Below are 17,037 nucleotides of genomic sequence, written 5' to 3'. Positions count from 1 at the left end.
GACGGTTTCCTTTCTTCTGTTTCATGTTTATCAGACCTGAAATCCCTTCAGAAATCATTGAATCTCTGTGTCTCCTGGGGCTCACCATTTACTTATTTGTAATATAAGGAGGCTGAGCTAATTCTTCTGGTTACAGAAAAAGAACACCTTTCAGGGAAAAGAGCATAGGATTTGGAGTCACACAGGATTGCATAAAGCTTGCACATTTGAACAGAGTCCTGCATATACAATGTGTGGGTTATCAGAAACAAGTTACCTAAACAATTTGAGTTTTGCCAGCCTTATTTCTTTAATATGCATAAGAATAAAAGTTATCAAAGAATAGATATATGGAAAGCACCTGGAAAAAATCTTGACATTTGCTAGGCATGCATAACTATTAAACCTCTTGCTTCCATGAAAATTCTAACATGTTTCCCCAAAACATGCATTTTCGTGTTGGCTTGCTCCAAGCCGTCTGGTGGACTTTTAGGAAATACCTTTTAAACTTCAATATGACACTTTAACTCCTTAGTTTCCCAATAGGTATTGGAGCTGGTGTATTACTGTTCTTTTAAAGCTATAGCACCCCCTGTCAACCTCCCACTGAGCCACCCTTCAGTCCCAGACCCTACTATACTGGTGTATCCTTTAAACACCTCTGGCTTGCCAGTGCAGCCAACTGACAACCGTGAGCATGATGCTTTGCTGTTTTAAGTCTCATTTTCCAGATCTGTTGAATGAATGTGCTTGGTGTGACTATGCTGTAGAGGAGACAGCGGCACTGCAGCAGAAGGACATGACTTTGAACCCTGGTTCTGCCAGGAACAAGACGTTGGGCACTTAAGCTCTTTGGACCTCAGTTTTTAGTTATAAAAATGGTACTTGGACTAGAAAATCTTAAGTCTTAAGAATCTGTGCCAGACACTGGGCACAGTACATATTGAATATCTCATTTCAGAACCTGCGAAGAAAAAAACGATGATTCCACTTTACAGATGAGGACATTGGGCTCAGAGAGGTTAGGCAAACTAAGTGAGGTCACAAAGCTATCAAGTGGCTGTGCTAGGATTTGTACCTGAGAAATTAAACTGTTGCCTTCCTTATTATCAGCCATTGCATTATCTCCCAGAATTATAAGAGCGTTTCCAGATTTAAAATATTATGATCATATGAGATTTTTCTTCCAACAACTTCAACATGGTAGGCAAGACATGTATTATTTACCACTAGTATAGAGATCAAGAAACGGAGGCTTCAGTGAGAAAATTGAGGCTAAAAATGCCATGAACTATATGGTAAAGAACAGATGGTGCTTATTTTCATGGAGTTTATAATCAAGAAATTGCACAAGAAAGACAAACATGTAATAAATATTGTGGGTGTCTTTAACAAGGTTCTTTAATAAAGTTATTTTGTGAAGTTCTTTGCAACTCTTTCTACATAAAAGAAACTGTAAAATCAAACATAGTTCAGCTGTTGAATTTCAGAGGCTAATGTAGAATACTCTATTTTAATCCCTTGGAAAAGTATGTACTCTTCAAGATGTTTTTGTAATTTCAGAGATAATAGTGACTCTCAACCGGCTACATTCTGTGTTTTAATAGAGTGACTGAAACAACAAGCTTACTGCCAAGGAGTGATGTAGGTGGTGGGTTGATCAGAAGTATTAAGCATGTGGCTAATCAATGTGCTACCTATGTAATCATTTTTTTTTTCACCTTAGAATAAAGAACTAAAAACAAAGGTGGCACTTTGGTCTGAAACTCCTAGAACAACAGCATCCAAGGGTGTCTCTACAAGGTAAGTTTTTTCTTCCCCCACTGCCATCTGCCGTCACAGCTTTGTTGAACATTCATTCATGAATGTTGGCATCTATCCCACTTGAGAAATATTCCAATCTATTAACACTTATGTAATCACTTGTTTATTGTCTGTTTCCCAGTTCTTGAGAACTGGACCTGTGTTATTTGTTCAGCATTGAATCCTCAAAGCCTAACATATAAATACTTACTGAATAAATGAATGAATAAATTTAGATATCTTTTCTTGCTTTGTGCCATAAAACAAGCCAGGTATCTGCTTCAACTCTTTCTACAAGCAGTACACATCATCTTCCCTATTGTCCTTGTTTTCTGTTACTCCTGTTTTCTGTAGCATTGATGAACACTTTAATTATAAATTGTATTTATTTAAATGTCCATGACTGTATCTCAAACCAGGTAGATTGTAAATGTCAAGAAGGCAGGAATGGTTCCTTGTATTTCACTTTATTTCCTGCATTGCTAAGGGCAAGAGTCTTCAATAACTACCTAATAATGACTGAATCAAGCAATGATAATGACCCACAGCAATCAAAACGATAGTTGAAACCATCAAAGTCACTTTCTAATGGTGACAGAATCTGAAGTGACAAGTTGTAAAAAAAAGAAAAAAAAAAGACTTCTGGGCTCAAATCTTATTTCCATAATACTCTATGAAATTATCACTTAAAAGAAAACATAGTCTGTAATTACATGAATCATTTAAAAAGTGATTAAAAACTTCCTGTTCTAGCAGCTTTTGAATTTCCCAGTCTAATCCCTCTAGGGCAGAAGCCTGTTTTCTGAAACTCTCTTCTGTTCAGTGCCTGAGGTAGAAAATCAGGCCCGCTGTGATGAATATCAGTCCAAGAATTCAGGTGGGTCCATCTCCCTTGGCAGAACTCCCTGCAGCCTTGCTTCCCTTTGCTAATGATATATGTAATGAGAGATGAGATGAAGCCATTCTGAATAGATTCTTCTAAAATTGTCAGTCCCCCTGATGCGAAGTTATCCACTTTTTGGCCAGTAGCCCTGAAACTTCCAATAAAGAAAAGAAATTAAGCCCCAGAAATATTACAGGAGGAAGTGAAATACCCACATTTCAGAAGCAGTGAGAGAAGTAGTCACTTCAGTGGGGGAAGAAATGAAGAGTCCAGAACAGAAGAGCAAGCATGACTTTCCAAGGAAAAGGAAGACAATTGATTTTTTTGTTCCTTTACCAGATACCAGTCCCCTTGGGGTGGTGAGGCATCAGCTGTTTTGACCCTGTAGGGAACGCAGACAGAGTGGAGTGAAGGAGAGGTCAACTGCTTGTCTCTTTATTGTAACTACTCCAGTATTGAATGCAGAGACTCTAGCCCGTACAGAGGGAATGTGCTGGAAAGAATGACTTCTATGGCCAATTCTTTAGTTGTAGTAAATTCACTGTTAAACATATTTTAGTTTTAAAGATTTCTTTTCTTTCTATGACTTGGTAGGTCTCATGTTTGCAAAATGAAATATGGCCAATTGGCTGCTTTGAGGACGTAAGTGGTAGTATGATGTGGTAATTCTGGGTTCACCCATATACAGTGGAATTATAACTCAAGGGAGAGATTGGAGTAGAAAAGTAGCTGTTCAGGGGGAAAATCATATGCATTTAAAAATTAATCCAGGCAAATCTCTTTAATTACCCACAAAATATAATTCTGTATCTCTCAGTAAATATTAAAAAGCAAGGTGGTGTCTTTGAGCATTAAAACATATAGATGTTTCTTGAACACCAGAAAGGGTGTTTGCTGGAGATTCAGGATCATCTTCTTAGACAAAAACAGCAACAACAAAATGCACATACAAACGTGTGTGTGTGTGTGTGTGTGTGTGTGTATACACACATATATACATACATATATATTGTAAATACTGGAATCACACAGTGAGGGGAGAAGTTCAGACTTGAGAAGCCCACAGGACTCAAACATCCTGGCAGGAGGGTTGATTCGTGTTTCCTGTCTCCAGGTCACTCCAATGCATGCCTTCACTGCATGGAATGGCAGATATAGTCTCTAATTCTCTCACTTCCCCTCACTCTTCCTCACTCTTGTCCCTCTACAACTAGCTGAATTTACATAAGTTAGATGCTTCCACAGTGTGATTCTATCATGTCTCATGGGGAATTAGTCAGTCAACCAATTAACCACCAGATCTCTTAGATTAAAGCAATTAGTTCAGACTTGGTCGTATAGCGGTGGTGGAGATGGAAATGGTGGTGATACACCAATTATATCGCTAAAGTTTAATGTGCTCTCTATCAATAATTATTTGATCTTTTCTACAGTGAATTGAAGACTGAAGGCACGACGCCCTATCTGATGTTGATCAGGCTCCAGAAATGAGCTGACTAGCTGAAGATCTCAATAAGCAAGATCACTATGTGGGTCTTATTTATTCCTTGAAACACAGACTAAATGTGCAAGTTAAAATGGCTCACTGGCAGTATTCAATGGGATTTATTATACAACGGCTCTGCAGGAAGAGGACACTCCAGAAAATCAAACAAATGTATATTCAAGGCAAGGAACTCTTCCTTCAAAACTTACTGAATGGGTGAAGAGACCTGGGGCATTTGATGGAAGATGAATTTTGCTTTAAACTTCAAAAAGAATCTGAATATTTTTTGCAGATTTTTGCTGAAGGGAGTGGTTTAAGGTTGTCAACTATAACCTTCTGATAGTGGTTTTTATGTATATAAATGGAAGAGTGTATGTGCATGTGTGTGAATAAATGATCTATTTTAAAGTTAACTTTGAATAACAAGAAATATCCTAACATGAATTTATAAATTCATCTCCTGACCTATCGTTAGTAGGAGAGTTATTCTCTATGGCATTATGGGCAGGAGAAGTAGGTTCTTTTTAGCTAATTCCCCAATCCACGCAGCCCTCCATTGCTAAGAATCACGGCATCTTACCGCACCTCTGGAAGCCATTGTTCTTCAGCTGGGATTGAGAATTGGTTGCGAGAGATCACCCACAAGTAAGCATGAAGAAATGCAGTTTGTGACTCTGACCTGGTGCCTAATTTTCTTTATAAGATTCATTGTATTAGCTAAGAAAATATTTGGGGGAAAGAATAGGAACACAATGCCGTCAACTCACACCTTCACAAAAATACGTGTATTGTGGGTTAAGAGGAGCAATGGCTACTGTCTATAGCTGGGAAGATTCTCCATCCATCGTATGTCCAGTGCCTTGGTGAAAGTGTGCTTGCATTTTGATACCGGCATTCATCACAGGTGAGTTTGTGCTTGCTATGAGGAAAACCAGACTCTAATTTGTAGAAGTGCAAACGGGCTAACAGGATAGAAGGCACTTGAACTAAATGAATAATGGGCAGACTTAGCCCTGCTGAAGGGTGAATTACTTGTAAGCCTTTTGATTATCCTCTCTGGAGTACGACTGTAAACATTTTCTCAGGAAAGCTGCTTCAAGCCTTTCAATGTGGAATGTGAAATATCAGTATTATCTATGAAATATATAAAAATACATTCAAATGAGATTAAGTGACGCATTTATAAATTCATTGACGTACTGTAATCCTTGAAATGTTGCGTAACTATATGTGTGCATTTCGTGAATCATGTTTTTATTGCTTGCTGGTTTTTCAGATGTAGTTATTTAATAGCATTTATGACACGGCTCCGATGCCAGGAACAATTCTAAGTACTTTACCTGTATTAATTGCTTTAATCTACCCAAAGACCTCAAAAGCAAGTCATACTATTATTACCATCTCACAGGGGTGGATGCTGTGAGGTCCGGTAATTTTCCCTGCTGCTACAATGGAGCGAGGATTTGGACCTCTTGATTTGGCTGTCAGTATTCCTTCTACCTGCTCTCTTGATGGTCTGAGATACTCCCACACTACAGAAATGCTTTTTCTTTTTGCTACTTTAATGAAACAGCTTCCTTGTTGGCTATCTGCACCATCCTGTGAGTGACAGAAAGAACCTTTACTCATAAAGTAAATATTTTCCTGAAATAAGTTGGCCTTTCACCTACTTGGACTACCCTCGTAAGAACGTAGTTCAGAACAACTTGCTAAAAATCTTCTAATTTTACATTTATTATCATGACCTTATACCACATGGAAGACTTTTTGGCAGTGTATTTTCAGGCACATTTGTGGGAGATTGGGATCATGAATTCTGCTTCAAGCATTTGCAGTGTAGTGTGTGAATTCACTTTTCACCTGGTGATCACTTAGGTTCCTCTTACACCTCAATCACCAAGCTGGATGTTAATAAATGCGAGATTTTGGAATGGATCCATTGAACAGACCTAACAACCAGAATGATTCCCATTAGAATAATGTATTCTAAAGACAAAAATAGGAAGACACTGCTGGATTTAATGTAGGTCTCACTCTGCTCATTTTTATTTTGTTTTTTATTTTTTTTAATATAAAATTTATTGTCAAATTGGTTTCCATACAACACCCAGTGCTCATCCCAACAGGTGCCCTCCTCAATACCCATCACCCCCCCTCCCCCCCCTCCCTCCCACCCCCCATCAACCCTCAGTTTGTTCTCAGTTTTAAGAGTCTCTTATGTTTTGGCTCCCTCCCTCTCAAACCTTTTTTTTTCCCTTCCCCTCCCCCATGGTCTTCTGTTAAGTTTCTCATGATCCACATAAGAGTGAAAACATATGGTATCTGCCTTTCTCTGGAGGACTTATTTCACTTAGCATAACATCTTTGAACACGGAAAGTACCACTGGACGTGATACGGATAGGAGGTGCTCATGTGCCCTCCATGTTCACCTTGGAATGTTCTTTGGATTTCCTGAGACTAAGATCAAGCAGTTTCAGCAGCGTAAAAAGATCTGGACTCTTCAAATACAAAAATATCTTTTTAATAGCATCAGCAGTATCATTTACTTGTCATATATAGATTTTTCCTATATCTTTACTGTCTCAGCTTTTATCATTTGGAATATTTTTGGAATAAATATTTCTGAGCCATAAAACAAACAATTACAATGGAGAATAAAAAGTATTAATCTGAAAGTAGTATCACATGAGAAATACAGGAAAAGAAATACCAGTTCAGTTGTAGCCTAAATAATTGTGCTTATAATTATACTAATTAATACATTAGATAAGAAGGCCTGAAGTGGACCTTGAAGTGAATATATGAAGGTAGAAATGAAAAGAAACAGTTTCACTTTGATTACATATATCATTACGAATTACCATTAGGAAATGTTCAAGCAACAACAAAGAGAAACGCTTAAATAATTGGTGTAATACATCTATCTTTTGAATAATTGTTTACAATAAAGAAATTGTTACCATATTTTGTTTATTTTTTGTTTTTATTTCTTTTTACATTAAAATTATGATGTATAAGTAGGGGTGCCTGGGTGGTTCAGGTGATTAAGTGTTGACTTCAGCTCAGGTCATGATCCCATGGTTCTTGAGTCTGAGCCCCGCATCCAGCTCTGTGCTGACAGCTCAGAGCCTGGAGCCTGCTTTGGATTCTGTGTCTCCCTCCCTCTCTGCCCCTCTCCTGCTTGTGCTCTGCCTCTTTGTCTCTCAAAAATAAACATTTTAAAAAAATAAATAAAATAAGATAATTATGCATAAGTAAATTAAGCCATTTTTATTTGATTGTTCATGACAATAAAATCCATAATGGATTGGTTTTGCTAGTGAACAGGTATTTAGATGACTCCCTGAATTTTTCTGCTAATTTTTTCTTGGATCCAAATTAATGGGAAAAAGTAATCTATTAATATTTTGTTCTGAATATGAAAAAATAGTAGCATTATAAAATTAAGAACACACTTTTCAAATTCTTTCATATTTCTTTACTTTCTTTACCTCTCCTCTGAGCCTGAGGTAATCATAGAATCCTCATCAATATTGATGTAAGGACCCATTCCATCAAGAACTGAAAATTCCTTCAACTAATGTCATAATCATTTTAATTCCTCCCTTCCTCCTTTTTTGCTTCCTTCCATTTTTTTGGGGGGTGGGAAATCTTAAGATTCAGTAGAGATTTAGATAATCATATTTAATTGTTGTGTTATTATTAAAATATATACTTATAAGTGTTTAAAAATTGAAGTAGAATTACAGAAAATTGGTATTTATTCTAGGCATGCAAGGTTGATTTATCATTTGAAAATAAGTCAATGAGTGACACCTGGGTGGCTCAGTTGGTTGAGCTCCTGATTTTGGCTCAGGTCATGATCTCTTAGTTTGTGAGTTCAAGCTCCACATTGAACACACTGCTGTCAGCACAGAGCCAGCTTCGGATCCTCTGCCCCCCTTGCTCTCTGCCCCTCCCCCTGCTCATTCTGTCTCTCTCTCCCAAAATATTTAAAAAAAAATCAATGTAAGTAACCATATACACATAATAAAGAAGAAAAATTATATAATTATTTTAATAGGTGAAGAAAAGTATCTGACAAAATTTAACACTCATTCATGATAAAAACTCAGCAAACTGGGAATAAGAAATTTTATCCTTCTGATAAACAGCATTTACAAAAAAGCCTTCAGTTCATATAACTAATGATGAAAGACTAATACTGAGATGCTTGCCCTCACCACTTTTCTTAAACATTGTACTCTAAGTCCTAGCCATTGGAATATGTCAAGAAAAAGAAAAAGGAAGAAAAGGCATACAAATTGGAAAGGAAAAGTAAAATGTCCATTGTTCATACAATTGTTAATGTAGAAAACTTTAATGAATCTACCAAACAGCTACTAGAACTAGTAAATAAAGTTAACAAGTTCACAGATTACAAAGCTGAAATTAGTGAAATTGAAATTAAACATATTAATATTTGCTATTGGTGAAAACATACACAAATATCTAAATGGATGGAAAGGAATATCCATAAATAGACCCATCTATGTGATTTTTTTTTATGTGATTGATTTTTGACAAAGCTGTCAAGGCTATAGAAAGGAGACAGGAAAGTCTTCTAAACGGCATTGAAAATACTGCAAGTTGTTGTGGGTTTTTTTGTTGCTGTTGTTTATTTTTGAGAGAGAGAAAGAGTGTGACAGGGGCAGAGACAGGAGAAGACACAGAATCCGAAGCAGACTCCAGGCTCTGAGCCATCAGCGCAGAGCCCTACATGGGGCTCGAACCCACAAACTGCGAGATCATGACCTGAGCCAAAGTCAGACTCTTAATTGAGCCACCCAGGCACCCCTACTGCAAGTTTTATATGTGAAAAAAAATTAGCATCAATTCTTATCTCTCACAGTGTATAATTAACATGAAATGGACACTATACCTAAATGTAAAACTAAACTAAAATTTCTAGCAGAAAACAGTCTCTTTGCAACACTTTACAACCTTTGTGTTTAGTACACAAAGAACACAAACCATAAAAGGAAAAAAATTGATGATTGAATATTAAAATTCAAATATTGTGCTCTTTGAAATACACCACTAAACAAATTTTAAAAAGCAACCTACAGAATGGGTGAAAATATTCACATGTATAGGATTTGTATTCAGAATATATAAAGAACTTTTAAAACAATGAGAAGGCAAACTAATAAACATATGGACAAAAATGTTCAGAGAGTCACTTCTTAAAACAAGATAGACAAATTACAAATACACGTATGAAAAGATGCCTCATCTGTTGCCTATCAGGGGAATGCCAATGAAAACCACTAAGAAATAAATACCAAACCCCCACTAAAACAGCTAAAATACAAACACCGGCCTTATTGAGCATGTGGAGAAACAAAATCATGTGCTAAAGGCGAGAATGCAAAAATGGGACCAGCACTTTGGAAACCAGGCTGTTTCTTTAAGAGTCAAATATACACCTGCCATATGACCTAGCTGTTCCATTCTTTGTTTTTTGTTTTTGTTTTACCCAAGAGAAACAACAGCTTCTGTCCACAAGAAATGTGTATCTGAATTTTCATGGCACCTTTGGTTGTGATAGCCAAGAACTAAACACAAATGTCCATTAACAGGTGATACAAAACATAGTACATCCATACTTTGGAAGAGAACTTGACAATAAAAAGAAACAAAGCATAAATATATACAACAGTGGATAAACTTCAAATCATTATACTTAGTGAAAGAATCTAGAGGAAAAAAAGAGGACATACTATGTGATCCCATAGTGAAAGAGAGCAAATCAGTATTTGCCTGGGGAAGCGAGTAGAGGGAAAGTGCGAATAGCAATACAGAGAAATATATGGGGGTAGTAGAAATGTCCAGTGTGTAGATAATGGTTATGTTTTCATGGGTATCTTCCATGCCCAGAACCAATATATTGTACAATTTAAATATTAATTTCAATAAAGTAATAAAAAATTTAAGTTAATGCTACATTATTCTATACCTACTCAATCAGGATCTCGTGTAGGAGTCGTTCATTTCTTCTTTCAACAAATATATATTGATGCCTTCTATTTGCCAGGCACTGTTCTAGATGCCAGGGCTATGGCAGCGGGGAAAGAGGAGGGTGTGAATGTGTCAGAGAAGAAAGAAAAAGGAAAAAATCTGTACCTTAATGTAAATATATTCTAGTGACAAAAAAAAAAAACAAAAAAAAACCACAGATAATAAAGTCAGAGATGTCCCATGGACTGTGAATAAAAATAAAGCCAAACACAGGGATCAGGAATTACTAGGGGTGAAAGGCTGTGGTTACACTTTTAAACTGGGTGATAATTTAAATGTAGTAACCATGGGGGCGCCTGGGTGGCTCAGTCGGTTGGGTATCCAAGTTTGGCTCAGGTCATGATCTTACAGCTTGTGAGTTCAAGCCCCACATGGGGCTCTGTGTTGACCACTCGGAGCCTGGAGCCTGCTTCGGATTCTGTGTCTCCCTCTCTCTCTGCCCCAACCCACTCGCATTCTGTCTCTGTCTCAAAAATAAACATTTTAAAAAATTAAAAATAAAATAAATAAATGTAGTAACCATGGATCGGTAATTTAAATAGGATAGTAATTTTAAATAAGGCCTCCCTCTTTAAAGATAACATTTAAGTAAGCAAAGATAGGAAGAAGGCTAGGAAAGTGACCCGAAAAAGGTATTATTTGGTGGAAGAAGCGTCCGGGAAGGGGCAAGCCAGGTGCACTAGCTCCAAAGGACAGGCAGACCAGGTGTGTCCCAGAATAGCTGGGACATCAGTGCAGCTGGACTGGCAGGTCAAGAGTGAGTCCTAACATGTCTCAATCATTTTCCATGCAATATAGTCTTTCATGTTTCCTTTGTATAAATCATTCCTTTTATTTGAAAAGTAAATTATCCTTCTAGTTCTTTGAATTCTGAGCAGTGGTAAACTAACAGTTTTTAGGAATCTGTATCTTAATTCTTGGTTGTCTGTGTTTTCCTAACATGCTGAGAAAACCCATGTTTTCTGGAAGGCGCAGTGAAGGGAAAATTGCTCTTGAGAGGTTCAGTTGAGTGGTCTTATTCTGACTTTACACTCTGCCTGGAGGAACTCATGAGGAACTGCTTTTGGAAGTCAGGGGAGGAGAAGAGTGTCCATGAAGCCAGATGATGCGTGTTCACAATCCAATATGCTAACTAGCATGACTCCAAATCATCTGTTTCATTATTTTTCATCAGTGAATGAGTCACGATACAAATTTCTCTGGAGAATCAAGCAGATTGAAGTTGTTGGCTATTAACCTTGCTGCTGCTTTTTTAATTTTTTAAATTTATTTATTTATTTTGAGGGAGAGAAAGAGAAAGCCCAAGCAGGCTCCACGCTGTCAGTGAAGAGTCCAGCACGGGGCTCAAACTCGCGAACCGTGAGATGGTGACCTGAAAGAAAACCCAGAGTCAGACATCTAACCAACTGAGCCACCCAGGTGCCCCTATGATATAGCTTTCGTCAAATTGTAATTGTTCTTGGTATAAAGAGCACTGAATAATCCAAACACCTTACATACAGGTTCTAAAAGATTTTCCCTTTCCGCATTAAAGACATTGAAGGTCAAGATGGTCTTCCCCGACCCCACCCCCAATACGGAGCATGCTATAACTATTTAAAAATCCTATAAAGCCTTAGGGAAAGCAAGTTCCTAATGACTTGTCATGAATTATTTAAGATGAACCCAGGGGCGAAAGATTCTGCCTATGTGAAACAGCATTACTGCTACCAGGGAGTAAAGTTGAAAGAACAGTGCCAAGGATTTATTTTGCTTGCAGTGGGAGAGTTGTTTATCTCTAAATTAAAAACTCATCATTATCTTGGCAAAGACTGACTAAGTAACATATGGAATGAGAGCAACTCTGGGAACAAGGCAGCCTTTGCAAATGAACATTTAAAAGGAAGCTCTTTGGTTGTGGTCTTGAATTGGTCCTTTCACCAGTCTGGGACTAAGGAAGTTACTACCTCCTGCCTCAGCATTTTATTATGGGGAAGAAAAAGGTAATACGTTGAGGTGCTTACGTACCCTGGAATACTTCAACACGTTAACTGCTAATTTCACACATGTATAATTCAAAATTATTAGAAAATTTCCCTTGCAAAGCCCAGTCTTTAAACAAATCGTAAATGAAAAAGTTTAGAGAGATGGATAAAAATCACTTGGCTAAATCCAAATCATTTATTTTTTCCTAGTTCCTAATGGATACCATTTCAAATATGATACAAGTTCCATGTTGATACTGATTTAATGTTCTTCATGCACCACACATTCAGCTGCAACACAGAAATAAGTTTGCTTTGAGTACACAAGATTACTGATAAAAATGCATTTTTATTTGAAAAAATGTGCAGAAACAATCACTGAATACAATTCTCCACCATAGTATTCAAACCCAGACACCACAAAATCATTGGATGCTATGATTTCTGAAGCCACTAGAACTTTGATACAACAAAATTATGATCTAACAGTGTTTGTCAGGCACCACAGTCTACTCAGGGGTGCATAAAATAAAAACACCGTGTTTAAGGTTTTCATTTACATTCATAGCACTAGACAAAACAGTGATCTGTGTAGATGACAGACAAAACAATCAAAAGTGCTTAGCCTAACAATGAGAATAATATCACTTAAAGGTAGACTGTCGGAATACAGTGAAGCACTTCAGTGTTATGTTGAACATTATCTATTTTTAATACATTAAGCAGGATAACTTATTTCTCTTAGATAATTTCAGATGCAGTCAGTACCTTTTGCAAGGCTATGGACACAAAAGCCCTATTTGTACAAGGAGGATCTGACCAAGTTGTAATATACTATCTAGAATGTAATTGGACTCCTTGAAAGAAATACAAGATGACATACAAAATGAAATAGAGCTCATAGTTTTTTCAAGAACTTGAGATATATTAAACATTTCCAATCAAATACAATGACTTCAAGTTGCTAACATTTTATGCCTTCCAATATCCACTTCTAAAATTGGTGTTTTGTCCCTGCTATGACACTTCTTCTCACAAGTGGTTTAAATTATTACTGTAATTTTTATTACTCTTAGCTTATGAAAATAGTGCCTGTTTACGAAAGGGAACATAATTTACAAACCAATTTCTTAGATGTAGTTTCCTTTGATACTGACATGAACTCTATGAGGGACACAGGGTTTATAAGTTCCATATGAGGAGAAGCCACTAAGATATTTAATGGCACACTCATGAGCCCCAAATTGTTCTTTCTGACGAGTCTCCTTTCTACACTACTAGGTTTCCTCTCAAAGAGGATTTAAAAAAATAACCTGGAGAACAGAAAATTATAAGAATACGTTTACTAGGGACAGACACTATTTTGATGTTCCAACAGATATAAGGACAAGAGCCTTTGGTTAAATAAGGGATCCATTAGGTTAAGGACAGACATGCCCACTTCTACAAAATTTGCTAATGATTCTTAAAGACTAAGTTAGTTGAGGGATATTAGCCATGATTTCCGTGACCTGTTGGAAAGAAAAGGAGCCATTAAACAAGTTTGATCGACTCAAAGATGATTTCTTTGTAAGTTTTTTTCTTCAAAAGCTGACACCCTTTTAAATAACCCCACTATTTTGTTACTAATGTTTTTTGCTTGTTTTTTGTTCTATCTATATATGAAGCTAGAAAACATCTCAACCATACACTGTTGGTAAAAGGAGATCTGCAGAGAAGCATCTTTTTGATTCTATTCCTTGAAAAATTAATCAAAATGCAACTTATGAGAAAATTAAGTTCGGATAGAGCAAACAAAATGTTTCAAAGTTCCCACATTTTGATGCCACTAATGAAACATTTGGCGTTTGAATGTTTTTATTAGCTTAGTTCTAAAGGCATAAACTACTTGGTAGATAAAAATGATGGTTAAATATTTGCCATAGATCTAGTTACAAAAACTCTACCTGTTACTAATTCTCCGTTTGTTTTCTACCTAAAAATCAAGCTCAAAGTATGGCCTTCTGTGTGTTCTGCAATATTTAAGAACACTATTCAGACAACATTTAACTCTAACCTCCCTTTACAGCTTTTCCCCAACAATGTCATCACGTTTGGGTCTCAACCTAAGAGTTCTAAGGCAACAAATTTATAAAATTCCTTAGATTTCTAACAATGATTTTACCAGTTCTACTTTAAGGCAAATATCGCCATGGGTTTATAAAGCATTGAGACAACATTCATCTCAGATAATACTCTATTTCTGCTTTCCATGTCTAAGAGCTCAGCGCTCTCCCCGGAAACAAGTTTATATCATATTGGTCGAGGATCAAGGAGAAAATATACTGTTTGGTGAATTCTCTGACCACTTTCTCAAGCATCTTGGCATCTTTAAAGATAATAAAGCTTTCCCTAAAATATTCACAGGCACCAGCCTTCTTTAATGTTTTAAAGCTTGGTGGTACAGGGTGAAAGACAACTTTTCCATCCCTTTGGCTAACACCAGCTCTCAGATGTCTCTTTTAAAGAGTTCATTCTCTTAGGAAACCAGAAATTTCAATATTATCTCTTTACAGTTTGAGTTTGAGATGATAACCCCAAAATTCTTCATGGATGAGAATTTTCCTTCAGTGTTTTAGTATAATAGACACTGAAGACAGCATATGTAACCTTTTTAAAAGTGAACAGAGATACAGAGCAGTGAATAATTTTGTGTCATGGACATAGGTTCCAGGTTCCTACTATACCTAGCTATTCACTATTACACATATTGCTTCTCTTTCTGGCTGATGAGTATGTAGATGAGCTTCATCAAACTTATTGATTTCCACTGGATTCAATTAACACTTTATAGGATATTTTGGCTGTTATTAAATTATTCTTAATGTAGTCATGTAATTCCCTATGGTCAACCTTCTCCCTCTTACAGTGGAGACAAGAAAGATATGATTAAAACTCTTACCCAGTTCATTTTATTTTATGTGTGCAGGTTGGCAGAGAATAATTTATGCTAGAAGCATAACAAAGACATCCGCTGATACATGGACTGGACTGGCCCATCTGGTTAAGAACAACAGATGAAATGTTTACTTTGCTTTAGAAAATGCTGGTTTTGAATTTTTTTGCAGTGTATAGCTGATAATATGGAAATGATAGCAAATCACTAGAGCGGTTTCAAGAATTCTAAAACTTACATAGAGACCCACAAGCTCAATTCCTAGCGTTTTGCACTTTCTCTGCCAATTTATGACTTGTGACACCCGTCATACCAAGACGACATGTTTTCTCAGCTATTTTTTGACACGGTTTTCAAAGGATTTTTCTTTTTGTGTATTAGAAGGTAACCTTGTACCTACTCACAGTTGAATCTCAAGCAATGCCCTTTCCGTGAGAAGCTTAGGAGAAAGAGATGGTGGTAATCATCTCCAGATTCCAGTAACATCCTGTACGCTTTGCTGAAGATACCAGGATATCTTTCACTGTATTAGTGTCTCTGTGAGGCCCTCTTCTTTTATGACATCATAGGAAATGTGAGCTATGTGGTTGGAGACAAATTTGGTCACAGAGGTATTCGAGGCACTGTGTTAGAGCAATGTAAACATCAAACTAGTGTAAGCACTCCAGAAGTGATTTCTATATCAGAAAGAAGTTTCATCTACATTTTAAATATTTCCCCAAAATACAGTATGGGGGTTTACCAAAGCATTTGGGAGATAACAATAACAGGATACATCTGGGCTAAAAATACATGCTGTTTTGGGTTAAAGGAGGTATGCAATTCTTTAAAGCAGTCTGTATACTAACAAGCAATTTCAAACCAATTTGAAATTATAAAACGGATTATGCATAATTATTAATTCTGAAATAATTAAGTGAAGGAATTTCCAGTAATGGTGACATAGAATTTGGGATCAGATGTCAAACTTGTCAGAGAAAATATTTTTTTAGATCAAGTACTTATTTATAAGTAGGATGCTATTTTAGTTCCCTTGTCTTCTTTAGATTTCCTGCCTCTTGAGAATGCTACCCAATAATTGTTATTTTTATAGGCATAGTTCTATAATTATGGGCATCATCGCCCTCTGCTTCATGCTACATCTATCAAATAATGATCTTAAAATAGACTCCGAAGAAATTCTTGTGAAATAACTGACAATGACAGAATCTTGGCAAAAATAAGTCAATCATACAACTGGAAAAAGAATAGAAACCAAAAACAAACAGCAAACAAAAACAAAAACAAAAAACCAAATCCAAAATAGAATACCTTTAGGAGTTTATAAAGGCTAAACATTCCCTATTACGGAGATGCAGGGGACATCACAATTCGAATCCAAAGAAGACTTGATAAAATGACCATAGGAAGTTTGCCAAATTTTGCCACAGCAACGATTATATTGCTTCTTCTCACTTTACTCTCAGTTAAAACATCTTTGAGCTTGGCTAATAGCTTCCTATCCCCATGGCTCAGGCACTGAGGTCACGAAGAGCATCGTAGAGAAAAACACCATTGGAAGGAACACCCAAGCATGATGGATCTTAGAAGCTGGCCTTATGCTGCAGAAGTCAGAGGAACTGAGCAATTAACACTGAGAATTTTGCAAGAACATCTTAGACAATCCTTTGGATCTGTGTTCCTAAAACTGAGTCAACACCAGATGTAGACCTTAGAGAGAGGCTCAAAGGGAGAATGGGGGACTTGGATTTAGGGTTCCTAATGTTTGTAATTCAAAAATATACAGAGTATGGCAAAATGAAATTTAATTAGCAAATTTTATAGGAAGAGGAACCATCCTATCAAAATTATATACTCATGATAAAAAGAGAAAACTTGAAGCGTGATGCCTTTGTTATAGGTAAAACTGACAAGTATTTAAATAAT

The 17,037-nt window shown here is 36.6% G+C and overlaps 1 protein-coding gene and 1 long non-coding RNA gene across 3 annotated transcripts in view; one reads left to right on the top strand and one right to left on the bottom strand.

The window, feature by feature from the left end:
• CCDC68 (coiled-coil domain containing 68) overlaps positions 1 to 5,373 on the top strand; it is a 38,571-nt gene extending 33,198 nt beyond the window's left edge. The window contains exons 10-11 of the mRNA XM_042910404.1: positions 1,706 to 1,782; positions 4,099 to 5,373. Of these exons, the coding sequence (XP_042766338.1) occupies positions 1,706 to 1,782; positions 4,099 to 4,156 (135 nt within the window). The 3' untranslated portion in view covers positions 4,157 to 5,373. The remainder of the gene's footprint in view (positions 1 to 1,705; positions 1,783 to 4,098) is intronic.
• Positions 5,374 to 11,544: 6,171 nt separating this feature from the next.
• LOC122203835 lies at positions 11,545 to 16,999 on the bottom strand. 2 transcript variants are annotated; one of them, XR_006195359.1, is made up of 4 exons: positions 15,516 to 16,999; positions 15,118 to 15,215; positions 12,401 to 12,467; positions 11,545 to 11,584 (listed from the first exon to the last, which is right to left on the bottom strand). It is a non-coding gene; the product is annotated as an uncharacterized LOC122203835 (long non-coding RNA). The 2 variants fall into 2 exon arrangements; XR_006195360.1 differs by lacking the exon at positions 15,118 to 15,215.
• Positions 17,000 to 17,037: the final 38 nt, after the last annotated feature.

Source organism: Panthera leo, chromosome D3 (genome assembly GCF_018350215.1).
Source record: "Panthera leo isolate Ple1 chromosome D3, P.leo_Ple1_pat1.1, whole genome shotgun sequence".
Lineage (NCBI taxonomy): Eukaryota > Metazoa > Chordata > Mammalia > Carnivora > Felidae > Panthera > Panthera leo.
This window is presented reverse-complemented; position numbering and strand designations above follow the sequence as displayed.